Source organism: Rhinoraja longicauda, chromosome 4 (genome assembly GCF_053455715.1).
Source record: "Rhinoraja longicauda isolate Sanriku21f chromosome 4, sRhiLon1.1, whole genome shotgun sequence".
In the NCBI taxonomy this organism is placed as follows: domain Eukaryota; kingdom Metazoa; phylum Chordata; class Chondrichthyes; order Rajiformes; family Arhynchobatidae; genus Rhinoraja; species Rhinoraja longicauda.
Genome location: NC_135956.1, coordinates 63,935,816 through 63,960,079, shown reverse-complemented (window position 1 = coordinate 63,960,079; position 24,264 = coordinate 63,935,816). Strand labels below are relative to the sequence as shown.

The window sequence follows — 24,264 nt, the reverse complement described above, 5'->3', positions numbered from 1 at the left end:
AACACTAGCAAGTTTGCAAATGACACAAAGCTGGGTGGCAGTGTGAACTGTGAAGAGGATGTTAAGAGGTTGCAAGGTGACTTGGACAGGTTGAGTGAGTGGGCAGATGCATGGCAGATGGAGTATAATGTAGATAAATGTGAGGTTATCCACTTTGGCGGCAAAAACAAGGAGGGAGATTATTAGGTAAAGGGATAGTGCAACGAGTCCTGGGTGTCCTTGTACACCAGTCACTGAAAGTAAGTGTGCAGGTACACCAGGCAATGAAAAAAGCTAATGGCGTGTTGGCCTTAACGAGAGGATTTGAGTGTAGGAGTAAAGAGGTCCTCCTGCAGTTGTATAGGGCCCTGGTGAGACTACATCTGGAGCATTGTGTGTAGCTTTGATCTCCTAATTTGAAGAAGGACATCCTTGCTATTGAGGTAGTGCAGCATAGGCTCACGAGGTTAATCCCCGGGATGGTGGGACAGTCATATGAGGAAACATTGGAAAGACTGGGCTTGTATTCACTGGAGTTTAGAAGGATGAGAGGAGATCTTATAGAGACGTATAAAACTATGAAAGGCCTGGACAAGCTAGATTCAGGAAAAGTGTTCCCAATGTTAGGAGAGTCCAGAACCAGGGGCTACGGTCTAAGAATAAAGGGGAGGCCATTAAAAATGAGGTGAGAAAAAACATTTTCAACCAGCAAGTTGTGAATTTGTGGAATTCTCTGCCACAGAAGGCAGTGGAGGCCAATTCACTGGATGAATTAAAATGAGAGTTAGATAGAGCTCTAGGGGCTAGTGGAATCAAGGTATACGGGGAGAAGGCAGGCACAGGTTACTGATTGTGGATGACCAGCCATGATCACAATGAATGGCGGTGCTGGCTCAAAGGGCCAAATAGCCTCCTCCTGCACCTATTTGCTATGTTTCTATGACTCTGTTTTGCTGACCTCTTATCCTGAGGCAAAATATTCAGGAGGTTTCCTGGCAATGTTTATATATTTCAATCAGGTTACTTCTCATTCTTCTAACCTGCCATCCTTCTCAAGTTCTATGTGAATCAATCCTTCCTCATTAACCAAACCTTTGTCCCACATATCATTCAGGTGAACCTTAAGTGTGCAAGGCAAATTTATTTCTCCATTTATAAAGAATGCAATACTCTATTTGTGAATAGTTGTAGAGCCACACTCTATTACAGTTCATCGCCATTGCAATAAAATTCCACCAGCATGACATTTTCCTCACTAATTACTTGTTCTGTATGCATTCTGTATATCTTGTAGTTCTTATGCAGAGTTATTCAACTCTCTCACAGTGCCAAACTTTACAAAACATAGGTTAAGTAGAATTTAGAGTATGCTGTTCATTTCTAGTTACCACACTAAAAGCAGGATGCAATTGGATTGAAAAGACTACAGAGAAGATTCATGAGACTTGCCAGTGAAGTTGGCATCCCAGTCTCACCTTCTCCTCGAATAAAATTGCTGATTCTGTTTTTGCACCAAAATCAACTATAATGTAGAAAAAAGGAACTGCAGGTGCTGGTTTACAAAAAAAGAGATACAAAGTGCTGGAATAACTCAGCAGATCAAGCAGCATGATCCAGCAGATCCAGGCATCCTGGAGAACATGGATAGGTGACGTTACAGGTCAGGACACTTTTTCAGACTGATTGTAAAGGGGGGGAGAGAGAAAGCTAGAAGATTGGAAGGCAGGATAAGGTGTGGCATAGAAACCTAGAAAATAGGTGCAGGAGTAGGCTTTTTCCCCATATCCCTTGATTCCCTTAGCCCTAAGAGCTAAATCTAACTCTGGTGGGAAGTAGATGCTGAATCAACCACACATGTACATTTAATTTATTTTCCCGTGAAGACTAATACAAAGTACTTATCAGATTTATTCACCATTATTTGTGTGCTCATCTCGGTTTCTAGATGACCAAAAATTTGCTTTAACTGTGCTATGGACCTTTCTTCTAACATATTTGTTGTACCTCTTTCACTGTAACACTGTACTCTTCTGTCTATTCTCTCACAGAGAAACAGTGCTCATCCAGCACCCCACCCTTTCACTAAAAGAGCAAATACATCTGACACTTTCACTGAGACACTGTGCTAAAAACACCCTCTTTTCTCAGAGGTAAGATGAAAATTCAACAATCTGTCCCTTACCTGTGCACCTTTAACTCCAACTCACTACCCATTCACAGGTGTATGTGTTAATACACTTCCTCCCACTCCCCATTCATGGAAATCCCTTGCCCATCTTGTTCCCTCCTTTGAACAGACTGTTGTGCTCGTCCACTGCCCCACTTTTCTGAAACAGTGAATATAGACAGTATGAATATAACTTCCATCCTTTCACAGTGAATGTGTGTCAGTCAAACTCCCCATCATTTCAGCAAAATGCCATCTGCACCAAGTCTTTTTCACAATCTGTCCCTTTTTCAACCTCTGCATTACTTTCTTACTCTTCTTCCACTCTTCTCCATTCGTACTGGTACTCTTCAATTTCCTTGGTTTATATGCTGTTTCTATTCCTTTGCTCCTCCTTCCCATTCTCTTCCCATTCCAATCAGATAATGCTAACCATTTTCTTTTCTTCTCATACTAAAACCAGATAGCCTTCCACTTCTTCTTTTCCAAAAAGACATTATAAGCTTCTCTTTCTGTCTTCCTTATCTTCCCAAGTGCAGTAATTTCTGCCTCCCCTCTGTTTACTATCATTTTTACAATTTTTCCACTTTGCTCTTTCACCACCTTCTCTGTCTGCCATCGGCTATTTTTTTTCATTACAATTTAATGCCAACCATTTGCAATGGCAATGCCAACTAGCACCACACTAGATCTATTTATCTACCGTCTTGCGTCTACTCTTTTCAGCTTTGATTTATACCACTTACTTTCAGACCACCAGAATTAGAAACACTGCTGCCTGATTTCTCATTTTCCAAATCGTAATGTATAAGACATATGATTTTAAAATGAAAAATTACATATTTTTCTCTGATGAGATTTGCAGGCGACGAGTAAATCATTAATCTGCATATGTAACCAGGGTGTAGAAACCAATTGTCGCAATCGCTTTGCATTTGAAAAACAAATGATGAAAATGATGAAGGGTTTTACATAGGTTTGTTTGCACATTGTTGAAAAGTAACAGACAGGCTTAATTAATTGGCCTGGGTTCCTGTACAACAATGTCCTAATTCAATCTCAGAGTGTTAGCATATCTTATTTGTCCTTATCTCTTCTGCCAGATTCTTGCAAATAGTCATTTCTAAATTTTAATCTGCAGGAGGAAAAAATGAATTGTAGGTAAAAGCGTTGTCATATTAGAAGATAAACACTGTAGTTACTTATCAAAGACTCCAATGTTTGCTTCACTAATGAACAACATAGTTTATACTGAATTCACTGTTCTGTTAAAAAGACCTACTAGGAGTAGCTTTTTAAATCTTCCAAGATCTGTACGAAAGAGTTGGCTGAAAAATCGAGTTGAATATTTGCTCAGTTTGTAATTTTGTACTTTCTGCTAGAGACATGAGAGACAGTACATGCCTTATTCTGATTTACCGACCACAGTTAAAACAAAGAGAAGAATGATACCCTTGAGTTATAATGTGGGAAATCACCCAGAGTTTCATCTCTAGTAGCTGGTGTTGAAAAGGGTTCCGGTGAAGATTGAAGCTCAACTTCAGAAGTATGTTCGACTTTCATATGAAATAACCTATTGCCATGTACTATCCGGGCTCAAACTTAAACCATGCCTACCTTGATGCTACACTAAAAAGTAACTGAGACATGCAAAATTATAAACCAATTGCAATCTTAGGAAGAAGCAGAACTAAAAGATTGATAGGAAATAAATTGGAGGCTGAATTAAAGATTCAGAGCTATGAATTACCATAGTTTGTGAACTATCTTCCAACCTTATTTTTCTTGTTTTGTTTTGTTTCTTCACATTTTCTCTATTCCAATGATTTTCGATCTGAATACAAAAGGGAATTGCTGTAACAAGATCATTTAATTCATAAGTAAAGAATTAATTACTTAACTGGTTTCCAACAGAGAAACCAAATTAAATTTGCTTCCAAAGTTTCCATTTTATCCAAATCAATTAGCATCAATTGAATGAACCACTTACAATAATATTGCAATATTTATGTGTTTAACTAAAGTAGGAATAAAAAAATAATTCCTCGTGTTGCACATTCTGTTTTAAGAAACTGTTATTTGGAGATCATGATAAGCAATAGTAAGTCAATACATGTTGAATAATTGGAGTTTGGTTTGGAGTAAAAAATGTCCACAAGTGCCAGAAAACACAAGTAGTTTATGAACCATAAAGGACATTGTCATCAGCCTAATTCAAATGGTAGGCAATGGAATTTGACATGAATACCTCACCTGTAAATATCCAGATGCAACCTGATAATATATTGCATTTCCTGCTGCTACATCTGAGGCAGGAACATAGAGTGTAAGTGGGAACAAATTATACTTTTAATTATTTTATTTAATAACTTGAATGAAGTAAATAAGATACTCATACTTTAATATGGATATTGCTTGAGAGTCAGTTATAGATTAGTAAGTCTTTTGTTTCTTTAAACTGACATGGATAATTTTGTTTCGCCCAATGTGTCCATCCTTATTAAGATTGGTGACTTACAAGATTTAAATGACCAATTCTTCCTGAAAAACAATTCAAGATCAAATTAGGGTGCAGCCGCAATTAGGTGAAGATGCTTCTGGGGAATGGATCAAGATTTCAATGCATCTTTAGTTTCATCAGAAGGTAGTGGATGTGAATGTCAGTTTATATTGACAGGCAACTTCAGCCATTAGTAAAGAAAGAAGGGTTGAGAGGGGAATGCGATATAAGAATTTGCGAAAGGCCATTACAAATAGATAGTAGTAATAGCTATAACAATATTAATCATGTTTGTACTAGTATCCATTTGCGCCCTCTTGCTATTAGATGAAGACCTTGCTCCGTGATGCTTGTGTACACATAATATGCAACAACACCCCAATCCACTCCATATGTTTGTAGCTGTTGTATAATAAAGGCTGCATATATTTAGGTTTTAAAATAAATTGTCTAGCTTGTGGAGAGAGCAAAATTGAACACCTGTGATGTGATAGAACCAGTCAACTGTCATTCACAGAATCTAAAAGGAACTCTTTAAAAGTGTAAACTACTCTGTCCAATTATCTTGTGTTTCCACATTGTCCTAATCTTTTAAACTATTTTACATATATGTCTTTTTAAATCTATTATCTATTGAAACCACTTCCACCAACATTATTTCCCAACTTTACAGGGAATATTTCCAACATTGTATTGTTTCCAGAGATTGAAGTATGGGCATACTGTCCGAGCAGAATTCAAAAGACTTTAAAGCTTAGTACTGGTAAAAAGTGGAATAAGAATGCTCTGGGGTAATAGGATATCTCACATAGATGGATGAAGAATTGCGCATTATTCCTGGGTCCAGAATTCAATTCATGGAAGTTAGCTGTAAAATGCCCACATACTGCCAAAGGAAATTTATGTTCAATTTCCCATGAGTGATATTAGATTGTACAGTCAAAAGAAAAATCAGCAGAAAATGCCAAATGCACATCACGTCTTATGAAAGTCAAAATTATATTTTGTTCATTTTTCATGTACTTCAGTCAAAGCATGTTTCAGAATTAGAAAGCAGAAAAGTTTTTTAATTTTTGAGATGGCTTTATTTATGTCATGAAGTACGCTCAAAATCACTCAATTCTAAAACCAAGGCTTCAGTTAAAAAATGACTGCGTGTTTAGAAACATCCAAAGTTCTGTGGGATTTTGACAGGGTAGAGATGAAAAGGATGTTGGGCAAACTCTTAAGAAAAAGTAGAGGGTAATTACTGTTTAAAAACAAGAGCTTACCAGCTTAGGACAGAAATGATTTTTCTCTCAGAGGCTCATGTCTTTGGAACTCTCTTCCTCAAAGGCGGGAAGCAGAGAGTTAATATTTTTACGATAAAGGTGTAAAGATACTTGATAAGCAAGGTGGTCACCGCTAACACTGGGGCAATACAGTGGTCCAGCCAATAGAGATGCTACCTTACAACTTCAGTGACCCAGGAGACACAAGAAATTGCAGATGTATGAATCTTAAGCAAAATTTAAAATTGTGGAGGAACTCAGCAGACCAGGCAGCATCTGTGGGGGGAATAGATAGAGGACGTTTTGGGTCAGGACACATCGTGATACTTTGTGTTTTGGTCCAGTAACCTAGGTTTAATTCTGGCCTCTGATGCTGATTGTGTGAAGTTTGCACGTATTCCGTGTGACCACGATGGCTTCTTGCAGATTCCTCCCACATACCAAAGATATGCGAGTTAGTCACAGTAGTCACTGTACACTAGGAACTGTCCTGTGGGAGGAATCCACAGGAAGCCTACATGGACACAGGGAATATGTGCAAATGTTTTTCTTTCTGAAAAAAAACCTCCAGAAGCCTTTATACCCACCTTAAAAAGCCAGTTTAATTTATAATTTTTCACCTCTGTTAAGCCTCTCAAATCAGTAGAGAGCAGAACAGTTCTGACCAGAATCATAGCAAAAATCAAATACTTATACTTGTGTGGACTTGGTACAATTATATTCACAGACCATAAGAAGCAATTGAATGAGAAAAAGTTGCAAGAATAATTTAGCTTTTGTAATTGTATTGGTTTATTTAAATAAACGTTTATCTGGACATCGATGGGCATTATAAATAAAAACCAGACTGATTTTGTTGGACACTAGGTTCCAGCTAAGTTGTAAAACTGTTTTTTTTCTTCTTCTCCAGGTGGCCAGCTTTGGTGCACAATGACAAAAATGATTTTGGAAGGAGAGGAGCTGATTGCATTTGCTGTGGAATTTGACTCAAGGCTGCAAGCTGTCAGCCAAATGGCCATTAGAGAGGGCATGTATCCAGCACGCCTCCTGGATACAATACAGCTGCTTCCTCAACAAGCAGCCATGGCATCCATTTTACCTACTGCAATTGTCAACAGTAAGATTAAATTTTGTGCATATATTCAAAGGCAAAAATAAATTCTAATGTCTTTCAAAGATGAAATATAGGGAGCAGGAGTGTCTTTGATCAAAAAACATGATTTAGAATGGAAATGTATTTTATGTGTTCTGACACTAAAATTATAGATAAGAAAAACTCACCAGGTATCAATTGTTTGGTTAAAGCTACCTGAATTACCAAGCATCAGAAATGTCAAACAGCTCAAACAGCTCATTCTCATAATGACCCGATTAACTGATGTGAGCTGATGTTAGCCAAACAAGAACTATTTTGGTTGCCCAAATACTGTGCTTTTCTGGCAATAAAACTTTATGAACGTAGCACAGATTGGCTTTAAATGAAGCAATTTGAGGCATAGATTAATGTTTGCTGAACAGGTCTGAACCCAAATCAATAAAATCACAAACATCATTTGTTCTACAGAAGGACTAGTTCATTTTTATGTTTTTTACTGTTTACTTCTCCTTACTAAGGGCAGGAGAAGGGATGTTTGCTTTTGATTGAGACAATGTTAAGCCCCATTCGCGACTCCTAGGATAATGGAGGAGTCCGCTTCCAAATGCTGCAAGACTTGGCCAATATCCAAGCCTGGGCTGATAGATAGCAAGTACCATTTATGACACACAACTGTCTGGCAATGGCAATATCCACCAAGAATATGCACCCATTACCCCCTGACATTCAATGTTATTACCATCGCTGAATCTCCTTTTATCAATGTCCTAAGGGTTACTATTGACGTGAATCTGAACTGGAGTAGGCATATACGCATTGTGGCTACAAGAGCAGGTCAGAGGCTAGGAATCCTCTGATTAGTATCTCACCTCCAAACTCCCCCAAGCCTGTTCCACATCCACAAGGCTCAAACTCCCCATTTGACTGGATGAACCATAAGTGCAGCTTCAACAATACTTAAGAAGTTCAACAGTATACAGGACATAGCAGCCCACTTGATGAGCACCCCATCCACAACCATTCACTCAGCCTACCACAGACACAGTAGCATCAGTTTGTATCATCCACAGAACACACTGCAGCAACTCACCAAGTCTCCTTAAACAGCTCTTTCCAAACACCGGACCCGTACCAGCTAGAAGGGCATGAACAGCAAAAGCAAGGGACAATACTGGTGAAAGTTATCCTCCAAACCAGGGGTATGTGGGTAAAATGTAGACTACCAGCAAATGTGGACCCTTCACTACTCTTCATGTTGTCTGTTCCTCCTATGGATTCAGAATGATTTCCTGTGTTCCCCAATGTAGTTTGCAAGTTTTAGAATTGGGATGATATCATGCCAAGCTCAAAGTTTCAGTAACTTTGGCAGAACTTTAAATTGTGCTTTAAATAATTGATTAAGTGAAATGAAATAGGAATGGAACCTGTTGTTCAACTGCAAAAGTTTGATCCATTATTTTATTTCAGATTGTACATGTCAGGTTATTTAACTGAACACAACTCTGCTTTCATTCATATTATATGTTTTCTTAATGCAGAAGACATATTTCCATGCAAATCCTGTGGAATTTGGTACCGCAGTGAACGGAACTTACAAGCTCATCTCATGTACTACTGCAGTGGGAGACAAAGGGAAGGGTCTTCGCTATCAGAGGAGAAAGAAGCTGGTCCTCTTCAGCAACCATGTGTCTGCTCCTACCCGCAATGCAACAAGAGCTTCCTCAGCACGAGAGCTCTTGAAATTCACATGAGTTCACACAGTGGTAAGAATCACCATGGGGTAATTTGAATTTTGCTGTGAATTTAATGGCTGCAAAATTAAATAGACTGCACTGGTGAACGTTTAGGATGGAATATACAATCTGATACTTTTCATCACAGGACTCAACAACCGTAAATAACTTGAATGGTACGAATACACAAAAATAGCCATCGCAAAAGGCATCTAAAAATGTAGCATTGTGCTAAATTTGGAAACTGCAGAATCCTTATTAAGGTCTTATCAGTGTATTAGTACTTGTGCACATGTTAGACACATTGACTTGAATTAATAGTGATCTACCACCATGAAAATACTTTATGGAACAAATGCTATTTGTGCAGCTAAACTGTTTATTCACAGTTTAATAAAAAAATAAAGGACCAGTGATCCTTAATTGGCACTGTAAATGGTACAATTCTAAACCCATGACAATAATTTAATTAAATATCAAGAGGAAATCAAAGAATGCTACACCTTCAATTTTGTACAAGCTGAATTGCTGATCTATCCAGTGTTGCTATTCTGTTGATATTCTGTGGGGAGACCAAATGCCTCTTCACAAAGAGAGAAGAAAATCAGTAAGAGAGCCAATTTAAAGCTGAACTGCACAGCTCCCAGCGGTTGCTTTTGAAATGGTATACATCAGCAGCTGTTCTCCCAGAGACCACAAAGAAGAGAACTGAGAGAAAAAGAACAAGCAGAGGGAACGCTCAACACATACAAGCATTAATTATGTTTTTACCAAATGATTTACATCTTTCAAAGTAGGTTGGGTGAGGTGATTGCATTTGCACATTCCACATGACCTGGATAATGTCATTGCGCTTCAATGAATCAGCAATGAATACAATGGACGTCTTACTCCATCTGTTACATAAGTTGAGCTAAATGGAGAGAGCTACCAATCAGTAAGAACAAATACATCTCAGGAATGTTATGTTGCATTATCATTTTTAGTGACTAATTTTTGGAGAGTATTCCCACATTTTCTATTATTATTTCAGTGTAGCAAATGGCAAGCCTATTTACATGTGGCAATGACAGTTACAGCATTTCAAACATTTGGTAATGCCACTGATTTATTAAGCATCATTGGACTGCTGTAAACCAAAATTACCTTCCAAACATGAGTAGGAATTCATCTTGGTCTTGATCTTGGTATATGTGATGAGTGGTGCACCCATCTGGGAATGGCAGCTGTCAAGTCTGAGAGGTTTAAAGGCTGGCCTATTTACATACATTGACTGAATTGTTAATCAAACAGACTGCAAGCTCAAGGAGAAGCAGCTGCCCAGCCATTAATATTAGGGCCAGGAGTAATCATCATGTACAATCTGCATACTCTGAGAAGGATCTTAGTCAGGAGGAGGGGAAGAAGCCATTCCTCCAGAGACCAAACTATGCAGGACTCAGAAAAAGGACTGACCCACAAGGAAATTGAAAACAAATCTTACTTTGCACTATCATTGCTGGTGTGAATGCTTCTCAGTGATTTTGTCAGATGGGGAAAACACACACTGCTCTTCACTCCGACTTTGTGCTAAAATAGCAATAGAGTAACAGGATCTCAATCTGCATTTGTAAAGAGGACCACTTCAGCTGGGAAGATGCAGCCTCTTATGACAACTTTGTTTCTAACAGATGGAAACAATGAGAAAGGGGAGAAAATTGGGAGTAGAGGGACATTTGCAGAGGGATGGATAGTTGTGGGAAGGAAATCAGGCTTAGGGGTAGGATCTTGAGTGATAAGCTAAGGGTTTAGCATCGTTTTTCTTTGTCTTTTTGCTCATTTAACATTGGTTTCACAAAATTAATATATATTGAACAATACATTATTGACAAAATGATGTCACAATTTTCAAAAGTACACTCATACAAAATTGTGACTGCATGGCAGCACATTGCTACTGGGATTTGGGTTTATGTTTTTTATCCCAAAACATGATGGATGCTCAGCCACGGATGAACTGTTGGCAGGAAGTGCAACATGGAAACCTGTATTTGCAGAAAAGAAAGATGAGAACAAGTCTTCTATGCTTTGATCCTCTGACACCAATCCCATTTTATGACATTCACATGCACCTCCTCTAACCTCATCTACTGCATTTGGTGTTTCCTATGTGGCCCCCTTTTTATTAGCGAGATCAATCAGAGACTAGGTGACTGTTTCATTGAACACTTGCATTCATTCTGCCAAGGTTTGCTGGATTTCCCTGTTGCTAATGATTTTAACTCCCCTTCACATTCCCAAACTGACCATTTTATCCTGGGCCTACTTTATCCCATTGGCAGAGTGAGACCACACGCAAATTGGAGGAACAGCACTTCATATTCCACGAGGGGAGCTTACAACCCATTGGTATGAACATTGAATTCTCCAATTTTAGGTAACTAACCAGTAAACAACCTTCCCTATGCACCCTCCCCCCACACCACTCCCCCACAAACGTTTTCCTCTCTCTCTTCCCTGTGCAGTTCACCTATCTGATAAAGGTACAATGTGACAAAGGTGACACAAGAGGTGAAAGAAGGGATGAAGAGAAGGAGTAAAATTTAAAGCTGGAGGGAGGGTTATGGAAGGAAGGGGACAAATGGGAGGTTAAAGAGGGGATATAATAGGCAAATAGGGGACTTAGTAAGAAATTAAGCAATAAGTTGCAAATAACTTTTCTGATCCTAAAGGATCTTAATGGAGTTCTGAGGTGCCGCAACCCTCTCAAGACAATGACAGATTTTTTTGCCACATGTATGTAGAGCTTGTTGAGAAGAGTTCATTTTTAACCAGTTTCATACGCTATTCAACAGCTGATGTTGGAGTAAATACTACTTAAAACGGCACAGCACCAGGGGAATTTCAGCAAAGACTGGACACTGAACTTGAATATGTTAGTGCAAAGACCACAGCCTGTGACATATAGTTCTTTGGAGAAGAAGAAACAATGGAAGACGCAGAGTTATACGCTAACCAAAGGGGAAAAAACACTGAGGTTGAGCATGCAAAAGTTGAAAGTCGCAGTAAAGGAAGTGTCTTTACTTTATTACCAGAGATATTATGAAGCCAGATTCAACAAAATAAAGTATAGTAAAGGAGATGCTCTGATGGACAATGCTTTCTGGAGTTCAAATATTTTCACTCAGTATGTGGTCCATACCTAGACTGGGCTGTTAGAGGAAGCTATGGAAGTTGATACATTTGTAACTTTTCAAATACATTTGGACAGACATATCGATTGGAAAGGTTCAGAGGACCATGGGCCAAATGCAGGCAAATGGGACTATCCCAGGTCGGCATTGGATGAGGTGAGCCGGTGTTTCAGCACTGTGTAACAATATGACTACCTGATCAGCTCTTTCGTCAGCACTGATTACACCCCGCCTTACGACACTTTCCTATGCAACTGCAGGAGATGCAATGTTCGTGCTTCACCTCTTCGTTCCCCACTTTCTAGGGATCACAGATTGGGTGATTGATTTGTGTGGAACAGCAATCAGTCTGCAGGAGTGACCCTGAGCTTTCACCTGGTTACTGCTTTAATGCTTCAGCCCACTCCTACCCTGCCCTGTCTGTCTTCGGCCATACAACAAGACCCAATGTAATTTTGAGGAAAAATACTTCATCTTCCACCTGGGAATGTACAGCCTTCCACACTGGAATGAGATATCCAATAAATATTACAGTCCAAAGATCGGGCTGCTTCTAGACACATAAGTTTGCATTCAAATCAATAATTCAGTAAGGAATGGAATAAAAGTATCAATTGTGGTGAGTGTGAAACTTTTGGATTGTTATAAGAACCTACCCGGTTCATTCATGTCCTTCAGGGAAGAAAATCTGCCACGATTACTTTCATCTGGCTTATGTGTGTCCCCAGACACATGCTTTATTCTTACCTGCCATCCGATATAGCACTCAGCTTGGGACAATTGATGATGGATAATAAATGCCAGCTGTGCCAATCACATCCATATTGTGTGAATACAATGCTTTAAAAATGACTTTGCCTAGTGCTGGACTAAGTGCTTATCCTTGCCCCATGCCTTTAAAAAGCACAGGCATGATGCAAATAAGTGCAGCCAACCAGCATGATGGCTCCACAAAGTTTTTATTAGTGCATATATTCCCAACCCGTTACATTTCTGGGCCATGATAGCTTTGACTGTTGGAGGATGTACATTGTGTTCAGGGAGGGTTTAAATGACTGTTTTTTCTGATCTTTAAAACAAGGATACCCTGACATATTTGCAAGAAAGAGAAGATGGCATCTGTTACATTATTTGTGGTTGAATTGTCAAAAGAACCCAAAATAGGTTCATGATTGTCAGAGATGCACAGTTGTAGTGAAGTGTCTGCAAGCAGTATCATTGCATGCTGAAGTTCATAAGGTCGTAAGTGATAGGAGCAGAATTAGGCCATTTGGCCCATCAAGTCTACTCTGCCATTCAATTATGGCTGATCTCACTCAAAACCCCATTCTCCTGCCTTCTCCCCATAGCCCCTGACACCCGTATTGATCAAGAATACATCTATCTCTGCCTTAAAAATATTCATTGATGGCCTCCGCAGTCTTCCGTGGCAAAGAATTCCACAGATTCACCAGCTTCTGACTAAAGGAATGTCCTTGAATTCTGAGGCTATGACCTCTGTTCCTGGACTCTCCCATTAGTGGAAACATCCTCTCCACAACCACTCTATCCAGACCTTTCACTATTCCTATTAATACAGTGCATTCAGAAAGTATTCAGACCGCTTCACTTTTTCCACATATTGCTACGTTACAGCCTTTTTAAAAAAATGGATTAAATTCTTTTTTTTATCATCAATCTACACACAATACCCCGTAATAAAAAAGCGAAAACAGGTGTTTAGAAATTTTTGCAAAGTAATTAAAAATAAATAACTGAAATATCACATTTACATAAGTATTCAGACCCTTTGCTATGACACTCAAAATTGAGCTTATGTTCATCCTGTTTCCATTGATTACCCTTGAGATGTTTCTACAACTTGATTGGAGTCCACCAGTGTTAAATTTAATTGATTGGACATGATTTGGATAGGCATACACCTGTCTATATAAGATCCCACAGTTGACAGTGCATGTTAGAGCAAAAACCAAGCCATGAAGATGAAGGAATTGTCCGTAGACGTCCGAGACAGGATTATGTCGAGACACAGATCTGGGGAAGGGTATAAAACAATTTCTGCAGCATTGTAGGTCCCGAAGAGCACAGTGGCCTCCATATTTCTTAAATGGAAGAACTTTGGAACTACCAGGACTCTTCATAGAGCTGGCCGCCCGGCCAAACTGAGCAATCGGGAGAGAAAGCCCTTGGTCAGGGAGGTGACCAAGAACCCAAATGGTCACTCTGACAGAGCTCCAGAGTTCCTCTGTGAAGATGGAAGAACCTTCCAGAAGGACAACTATATCTGCAACACTCCACCAATCAGGCCTTTATGGTAGAGTGGCCAGATGGAAGCCACTCCTCAGTAAAACTCCAAGCTCGCTTGGAGTTTGCCAAAAGGCACCTTAGGACTCTCAGACCATGAGAAACAAGATTCTCTGGTCTGATAAAACCAAGATTTAACTCTTTGGCCTGAATGCCAAGCGGCACCGCTCATCACCTGGCTAATACCATACCTACGGTGAAGCATGGTGGTGGCAACATCATGCTGTGGGGATGTTTTTCAGTGGCAGGAACTGGGAGACTCGTCAGGATCGAGAGAAAGATGAACGGAGCAATGCACAGAGAGATCCTTGATGAACACCTGCTCCAGAGCATTCTGGACCTCAGACTGGGGTGGAGGTTCACCTTCCAACAGGACAATGACCCTAAACACACAGGCAAGGCAACGCAGGAGTGGCTTCATGACAAGTCTGTGAATGTCCTTGCGTGTCCCAGCAAGAGCCTGGACTTGAACCCGATCGAACATCTCTGGAGGGACCTGAAAATAGCTGTGCATCGACGCTCCCCATCCAACCTGACCGAGCTTGAGAGGATCTGCAGAGAAGAATGGGAGAAATTACCCAAATACAGTTGTGCCAAGCTTGTAGCATCATACCCAAGAAGACTTGAGGCTGTAATCGCTGCCAAAGGTGCCTCAACAAAGTACTGAGTAAAGGGTCTGAATACTTATGTAAATGTGATATTTCAGTTATTTCTTTTTAATTACTTTGCAAAAATTTCTAAACACCTGTTTTCGCTTTTTTATTATGGGGTAATAATTTTAAAAAAGATTTTAAAATAAGGATGTAACATAGCAAAATGTGGGAAAAGTGAAGGAGTCTGAATACTTTCTGAATGAACTGTACTTATTGCTCATTGTATTTATATGATGTTGTGTTGCTTGATGTTTAAATAAACATATTAAAGAGTTATCATATGTGTCATAAGAATGGACAGAGGAACATCATCCAAAAGGTTAAACTCCTAAAATTAATTGCTAAAATTGCCATGCTATTTTTAGCCTCTTTATGAACAAAGATCGTCAAAACGAATAAATATTGCTAAAGGAATGATTGAAAGAGGTTACAACTAGTTTTGTAAAAGGCTATGCCTTAATGTGTTTTATCCATTAAATGATGCACATTACCAATAATTTGAAATAATGTAAAACAAAATTCAAGGAAAATTAATAAGTGCAGATTAAAATAGAGGGCTGATTTCTCTGGGCAATCTGTTGTAAGGATGTGATGGAAACACAACAGTGAAAATGTTCTCTCTCTCAACAGGTCTGAAATTTGAAGATTGTCTACCTGCTGGTGCCAGCCTGAAGTGTACCATCTGTGAGTACATGGCAGACAATGTGCTGAGCTTCCAACACCACGTACTCACTCACCTCACGCCAGCAGCCTTCAAATGCAATCATTGCCACTTCGGTTTCCAAAGCCACAGGAAGCTTGTGCAACACCAAGAGCTTCATCACAGTCAAAGCAGGAAGCTGCAAAGGGAAGGTGAAAATGAACACTCTCCTTTCGACAGTGAGGACACTTTTCAATCAATAGCAGCAGATGCAGCAAGTAGACAGGAAGTACAGCCCAGTCCAGGGGTCATCCAGAATAAGGAAATGTGCTCCGACGCTGAGGAAGAAAAGATGGAGAAAAATGTGCAGTTGAGTGTTACACATCAGAAGAATGAAAACCAGCCTCCAGGAAACAGGCAGAACTTTCCCTTTGCCAGAATCAAATCAGAGCCTTCAAGTCCACGACTTGCTTCCTCTCCAATTCAACCCAACACTGTCCCAATGGGCCCCTTTCTCTCTCAATTTGCTCTTTCCCAGGATATTGCAATGGTTCCCCAAGCTTCAGAAATTCTAGCTAAAATGTCTGAACTGGTACACCGTAGGTTAAGACAAGGTGGAAGCAACTATCCGCCTGTCATTTACAGTCCACTTGTACCAAAAGGGGCTATTTGCTTTGAATGCAACATCACTTTTAATAATTTGGATAATTATTTGATTCACAAGAAGCATTACTGTAACACACGATGGCAGCATGTCATCAAATCCCCAGACTTTGCCAACACTAATGAGAAGATGCCAGAGACAATAAGTCCCGGCAGTGGACCCAGCCCCATTAGCCTCCAGAGTGCCCTTTGTAACCCACCAAATCCGGAAAATCCACTTCTTCAGTCAAGCAGCATCAACTCCTCTGTAGTCCTTGATGTAGAGGGACCGGATGGGAAAAGTTCAGACAAAGATCATTCCATGCAAATGAAGAAGGAGCCATCCACCAGCGGCAATGATGACCAACCAGACGGAAAATCAAAGGATGTGAAGAGTCCTAGCACTCCCGCATTGGACGCACCTACCGATCCAAATAAGACTACATGTGAAGCCTGTAATATAACATTTAGCAAGCATGAAACGTTCGCCGTTCACAAGCAGTACTACTGCGCCACAAGACATGATCCACCGATGAAGCGAATGGCAGCAAATAAAGTACCAGCAATGCAAAGGACCATACGTAGTCGTAAACGGCGGAAGATGTATGAGATGTCACTCCCAGAACAGGAGCAAAGATCACAGATGGTGCAGCAAGCTTTTTTTAGTGTATCAGCCATGGGTAGCCCTGGAACATCTTCTCAGGAATCAGTGGAGAATCTAGGTGAAAGCTCCCACAAGAGATGTGAAGTGTTTCTTGGAAAGCAAATGGAGGTGTCTGTCCCAGGAGCTAGAAGCCTTACTCCTGCCAAGTGTAATGCATCACAGTCAGTTGTTGCCAGTATGGATCTAGATCTTCCTATGGATTTAAGCAAAAAATGTTTGCCACAAACTGAGAAAACAAGCTGTTCTCCGAAGAGACTTTTGGACTATCATGAATGTACTGTGTGCAAGATTAGTTTTAACAAAGTAGAGAGTTACCTTGCACACAAGCAAAATTTTTGCGCAAATATGGGTGTCCCCCGTGCAGAAACAGCCCATTTAGAGCAATCAAAATTTCTGGAGCTGCAAAAAGAAAGTGCTTTAGTGAAAACTGAAACTGTCAGCCCCGAAGTGAGCAATGAGAAAAATACAGTGAAGTGTGAGAAAAATGAAAATTCAAAATTGGCCTCCCCAAATGGAAATATATTCCCCCCGCAGTTAGGAACTCTCTATGGACTGAAATCTTTCAATGAGACAGGTCAGCTCATTTCTGTTAAAGAAGAAAACAAGAACATGGTCTTTCCACACTGCATTTATCCTGGAGCAATAAAAAAAATGACAGGGACTGAGCAATTATCTCCATATTATGGAATTAAGCCGACTGACTACATCTCAGGAGCTGTTTTCATACGAAGTGAAATAGACGAGCTGGTGCCAGCCACACGTGATAGAAGTGAGCCTTCTGAAGAGCAGCCTGTTCCCAATGGATGTTCTTCTCAGAAGAAGGAAACTGTTCCGCTGATGCCTAAGGGTAGGGGAATGATAGCAGTCAATGGAGCAATAAAACAAGATGAAAGATCTTTCTCAAGCAACCCACATCAGGATAACTTATCCCAGAGTTCCCAGCACGCAGATGGCCACGAATCTCCCTCTTGGGTATCTGAGTGCCCTGTCATTTCAAATGAAAACCCATCGCCCACAGCTAAAGCTTTGTTAGAAGAGCAATTAGTTCACACTACAAAAAGCACCAGCGGTTCTGTTCAGCCCACAAATAGCGGGAAATACTGTCGTCTCTGTGACATTCAATTTAATAACTTGTCTAACTTTATAACCCACAAGAAATTCTACTGCTCATCACATGCTGCAGAACATGTCAAATGAAAGTTGCTGCCATGCACTGCTCCTGTTTGTAGTATAGTGTTGGTCCTGCACAGTTTGTATAAAAATGTGAAAAGAATTTAAAAAAAATGCTGCTTGATTTACATCAGAACAGTTACATCAGGACAATCAAGGGATGGCTGTGTAGTTCAATAGCTTGAGGCTAGTCTGTCATTTCATAATGCAGTTCATAAGTCTTGATATTAATGTGAAATGCCAGTACTATTTTTCACCAGAATTAATTTATTTTCCAAGCAGTATTCATAGCTGTAGTTAAATTTCAATTTTATTTAAAGTTTATACTGAAATTGTTTTTAACATTGTATAGTTATTCTTGTGCACTGTAGAGAGAGTCTGAGTCACATACATAAAGACAGCATTTGTAGGTAAACTGGTGAGGTAAAGCACTTGTGTATTCGAATATCCTTGTATTTGTTGCAATTTTCCTGTACCAGCCAGAATATAAGTTGCTTTATTTTGAGACTGCAGACATCAGAAGATGAGAAGGCCTTCAGAGCTGCTAAAGAGGCGTACAAATTTCAGTTCATATTTAATATAACATTTTCAGTCCTAAATTGCAGCTTATATATCAGCTTATACAGTAATCAGTAGGCTTTGCTTAAGATGAAAAATATGTAGCAATTTGTTCCTATCCACTTTCTTAAACTGAGGTATGTATGTTTTATTGAAGTTGTTAACATTCTTGTATCTGTACTGTACTTTTCTTTGCTGACACTCTTGTCTCACTTTTGAAACATTTGCTGTAAAATGCAAAATTTAATATGAACAACATTACTGGAAGCAGTATTGAACAGTGGTTGAAACCCTTCTGCTGTATTTTATTGAAAATATAATTAGTAGTTGCTGTTGCAAAAGTCATTTTGGGACAATGAAATCTGAATAATAGAGTACCAATACTGCAACTGGTGATAAAACAAATATTGTTCTACTTCTGATAGAAATTATTTCTCAACAATGTTGTTACTATGCATGTATATGTATGGAATAAAAATTCCATAAAGCCAGAGAACATAGATTGCATTTTTGTTGTGCTTCAGGTGACATTTTTAATCAGCATGTAGAACTATCTCAGGATTGATTTGCAAGGGTTGAGATTGGAAATTTTCATTCCAACATCCAGAGAATTTTCTTTCAAATGTCTATGAAATTTGATGCATATTTCCCTGATGACAGGGTATAATTATTTTGTTGTGCTAAAGTGAAAGTTGTAGATTCTGCACAGTAAATCATCATTACAACGGACCATGGGGGGGGGGGGGGGGGGGGTGAATGGTGTTCGTTGTTGCCGATTGTACGCTATACCCGAGTACGGAATTATTGTATACTAGACTAAATGGGCCCAAAACACTCCTGCATTGGTGCAGCACCGTCTCCTCCCCTTCCCCTCCACTCCCCCCTCCTTCCCTCCCACTCCCTCCTTCCCTCTCCCTCCCCCTCACCTCCCCTCCCTCTCCCTCTCCACCCTACCCCCCTCTCTCCACCCCTCTTCCCTTCCCTCCCCCCCTCCCTCCACCCTCGACCCGGATGCTACCAGGCAGAGGTTGCGTAGCAACCCGCCTCGCGGCCCGGGCGGCCGCCATTAGTGGAGCGTGGGGGTGAATCCTGTCCCATCCCGGTGTGGGGGTTCAGTGCGGAGGGTAGACGGCGGCGCATCTCCCACTGACAGCCCTTGGGTCGATGCCGCTGGACTCTTTCCCAACCCCCCGCCTCCCGGCCTGGACGACCGCCAACCTCGCTGGACTCTGGACGGCGTGGGGAAGATGCTGAGCCGGCTGGGGAGAGGAGGGGGGACGGGGAGCCGAGGGCAGGCCCAGCGCTAGGCCCAGGCCTCAGCCTCCACCTCCACTAACGGCCGGCCTCATCGCCACTGCTGCCGCCTTTCCCCTTGGCCCACCCCAGGCCCAGGCTCCGACTGCTTCCCCCGGCACCAGGCCTGGCTCTCCCACCGCTTAAAATGTGAATAACTTTAAAAATATAACGGCAATTTCAATTAAACGCCTTCTTTTGGACCACGGGACGACGGTGAGTAAGGTGGGCCTAAAATTATCGCGCTATCGTGTACCGTTTTGGCTGTAGTTCAGGAACAAGCTAACAAACAAGAGTTTTAGTATATGGAAAGTTGAGACAAAGAACTACAGGAGAACACAAAAGGACACAAAGTGCTGGAGTAACTCAGTGGGTCAAGCAGCATCTCTGGAGAACACTGAGAGGTGACATTGGGACCCTTCTTTAGACTGATTCAGTCTGTTGAGCTACTCCAACACTTTGTGTCATTTCAACTTAAAGCTAATTGGTGATGTTGCTGGTCTGCACCAGCGAGCCCTCCTTCACTGTTGACCTAGCTGTTGTTGCTACTTACCTTGTGGCCCCGACAGGACGCACTATCTTCAGGTTGCGGCTACTGACAGGATGCACTCGGTCACAGTGCGGCTCCCTCCCCTCTCACCCATTGCTTTGTTCGTGCCACTCCCGCCTTCTCCCCCCCTCCGCAGTCATCGACTTTGTCCACGGTGGAGTATGTCGACGACTCCAGGGGAGAAGTAGGAGATAGCGGCAGTCGAAGGGGGAGGAGAGGCCCAGTGGACAAAGTGACAGGTCAACAGGAAGATGCAACAGCAGGTGGGAGTCACCCCAGGGTGACTGAGCATGTCCTGTCGGTGGCAGTGGCTGAAGAACGCGCTGACCCCATGGTTCCAACAACAGCCATGTCAAATGGACTGTTTGGTTGGTGAAGGAGGGCTCACTGGTGTAACGTGCGACCTCCCGGGGTGGTGTCGGGAACCAGGGCCGGGGTGGCATCAGTTTCACCAAACTACGTTACAAAGGGATCCGTTAAAATGAGAGTTTATTGTACTGCCAGTATCATTGTCTTTTGGCATGCAGTTGTGGCCCTTTTCCAACATTTTGGGTCAAAGTAAATGCAACAAAATTGATGTGCCACAAAAAGTAGAGAAATAAAAAAGAATAAATTATGTCACTTTATATCTATATTAAGTGCTGCTTCAAGGATTGCTCCTATCCCATCGAAAAATAAATAATGGGAAAGATTTTCTTTCCTTGCAGCCTTTAGGAATTTCACAAGGTGGAGAAAATCAGAGGTATTTGGATGTTGATGTTGCTGATCAGTTTGTGTGGGGGAATATTAAATAAATATAAATTAATCCATACCCTTTTGACCTCGTGTGGGGCTCACTCAAAATTTGCTGCATTGTTTCCTGACATAGTGCGCAGCTGAATGGCCAGTTTTGATTCAACATATGCACCACAGATGGCCGACATTTCACTTCCATTGAACGCAAGCAGAAATGTTTGCAATGTAAGCTCAGGCATCTGCACACACTGCTCCAGCAGTGCCACAGCTCATAATGCTTATTCAAGGCACTTCAAAGATGCCACACTGCACCAGCAATCAGCAATCGTGTCGAGACCCTTCTGAAGTTCTTGAGTCTGAAGAAGTGTCTAGACCCGAAATGTCACCCATTCCTTCTATCCAGAGATGCTGCCTGTCCCGCTGAGTTACTCCACCATTTTGTGTCTATCTTTGGTGTAAACTAGCTTCTGCACTTCCTTGCTCTCGGGATGGCATCATTCAAGATCCCACAGCACCATTTCTACCTTTAACTTTGCCTATCAGCCAGGCAGACCTCAGACGTTGGTGGCAAGAAAGGAGAGTCCAAAGTTGAAATTTCCAGACCAGAATCTTCTCAAGGGCATGCTACTTCATCATTTGCTGTCTCTTGGGGAAACAGTAGTGCAGGCAAAGGCTCATGATTAATTGGCACTAAGGCGACGAACATGGATGATTAATTGATTTTTCCATCGTTTTTGTTGGCTGGATGTCAGAAGGAGTTTGGAATAGCAATTTGGTGTAGTGCAGACGATAAGAAGATCGGCAGCAGAGGTAAGGAAAGATGGGATAAAATGAGAAATGTTCCTTTATTTTTATTCACTCCAGCTTATAATGTCTCTGGCAAGGCCAGATGTAATAATTATCAAATAATGATTATTTCTAAAAGCCATGGCAAAGTGGTAGGGAACCATATTTTATTTCTCATTGTCAAGGTATTTCCAGGGTGCTACCAAATAGGAAATTCCAACATTTTCCAAACCTACCAGATGGAAAGACAAAGACGGCTAAAGCATGGGAACACCACCACCTAGAAGTTAACCTCCAAACCATGCACCATCCGAACATGGAAGTATATCACACTTCCTTCATTGGCACTTGGTCAAAATCCTGCAACTCCTTCCCTAACAGAATCATGCCCCACTCACACTTCAAGGACTGCAGCAGTCAAGAAGCCAGCTCAAAGCCAAAATTGGCACAGGCAATTCAATGCTGGTTCAGCCTGCATAGCCCACATCCCTTCCATGAATGTAAAATAAATTGCCAACAACCCAAAGATAGATGAGAAAGTGATTTGTAAGGAGGGTGTACAGTGCCTAATATCTAGACAGGTTAAGTGAATGGGAAACCTGTTGGGAGATGGAACATATCAGAAAGAATAAAAAGGCAGAATATTATTAAATAGCTTGAGAGTGTTGAGTGTTAGGGCTCGGAGAGATCTAAGTAGTCCTGTGGACCCTATTCCATTCTCCCAGGTACTCCCACTTTATCATTTTTGTTCTTTCGGCTGTACCTTTCACAACAGAGCATGAGATGTGCCTTCCCTTTCTTAAGTCGTACTCTCCATTATTTTCCCACATACGCTTAACTATGATTGTGCCATTAACTGCCCTTCTAATCCCTTCTGCTCCTAACCAGGGCCAAGACAAGATTTGTTTTGTCCTCACTTTCTGCCCCACCAACCTTCACATTCAACAAATCATTCTCACTATCACCCCCATATCTCAAAGATTCCCAAAATCTCCAAAGGGAAGGTATTGCCTTCTCCATATATCCCTTTACAGCATCTGGACTGGTTCACTCCTATCTTCACTCATTCCCCCTCCCAGCATCATTCCATGCAATCACAAGGTTGCAATATCAGACATATTTGCATGTTCTGTTCTCTTTATCCCAGGACCCTAAAACTTATTCAAAATAAAATAGTGCTTTATTTGCCCTTCTACCACTTTGGTGCTCACAGGATTGTCTCTTCTGCATTGGAGAAATAAAATGCAGACAGGGCGATTGTTTTTACAGATTACCTCTGTTTAGTCTGCAATGGTGACACTGAACTTCCAGTGGCCTGTCAGTCCAATTCTCCATCCCAATTCTAATTTGAGCACTCTAGTTTTACATTGTTCCAATAAAGCTCATCAGAAACTTGATGGACAGCACCTCATCTTCTAACTTAGCATGTTATAGCATTCAGGACTCAATATTTAATGCTAATCAGACATTTGAGTGATGTCTTTTCACTTCCAGCATTCAACTTTTTTCTCTTCTCTTACAATACATCCATCTTCACTCACTTACACTTCCCTCAGACAGGTCTGTCATTTCCCAACCCTTCATCTTTTTTTCAGCCAGCACCACCATTTGGTTTCTCCTAGTCTTCCTCCTTTGGTTCACTCCATCTTTTCCCGTTTTCTCTGCAAGTCATGAATCTAAAAGATGTTATCTCTGTTCCTTTTCTCACAAGTGCTGTTTGTCTGCAAAGTACTTCCAACATTTTCTATTTTAGATGTTGAGCAACTGCAAGATTGTGCTTTTCTTCCTAGCCACAGACTGTCACCAATGTACCAAATGCTGGAAATGTGCCCGTTAGCTAAAACATATACTGTGGACTTCAGAAGACATTGGGGAAAACATCAATGAGTTCGAAAACTACTTTAAGTCAGGTCTGCTGTTGTCAGCAGTCATGTAAAGTTTTCCAGGTTGTATTATCTGTATTATAGAGCTACACAGCATGAAACAGGCCCTCGGGTCAAACTCATCAATATCAACCAAATTGCCTGAACGAGTTAGTCCCACTTGTCCACATTGGGACTATATTCTTCCATATCTTTCATTATCATGTACCAATCCAAGTGTCATAGTTGTATCCACCTCCACCACTTTAGCAGCTCGTTCAATGTGTTCGTTTACACAAAGTTTGCTTGTGTGAAGGGTGCTAATGAGTCCGATTTCTCAGATGTTGAGTGGCATCTCTTATCCCCAAGTGTCCCCCTTCGTGTCTAATATGGTGACTAATAATTAGCAGCCACAACATACTGTTACGTTGCTGCCCTGTGTATTAGCAATTCACTATTGCCTAGTAATTTGCTTGCTAACTGGATGT

General features: G+C 41.0%; 1 protein-coding gene across 7 annotated transcripts in view; it reads left to right on the top strand.

Annotated features, from left to right (window-relative positions):
• zfpm2a (zinc finger protein, FOG family member 2a) overlaps window positions 1–19,037 on the top strand; it is a 493,657-nt gene extending 474,620 nt beyond the window's left edge. For all 7 annotated transcript variants that reach the window (XM_078397881.1, XM_078397879.1, XM_078397877.1 and 4 more), the window contains 3 exons: window positions 6,828–7,034; window positions 8,552–8,776; window positions 15,507–19,037. In XM_078397881.1, coding sequence (XP_078254007.1) covers window positions 6,828–7,034; window positions 8,552–8,776; window positions 15,507–18,019 — 2,945 coding nt within the window. In that variant the 3' untranslated portion in view covers window positions 18,020–19,037. The remainder of the gene's footprint in view (window positions 1–6,827; window positions 7,035–8,551; window positions 8,777–15,506) is intronic.
• Window positions 19,038–24,264: the final 5,227 nt, after the last annotated feature.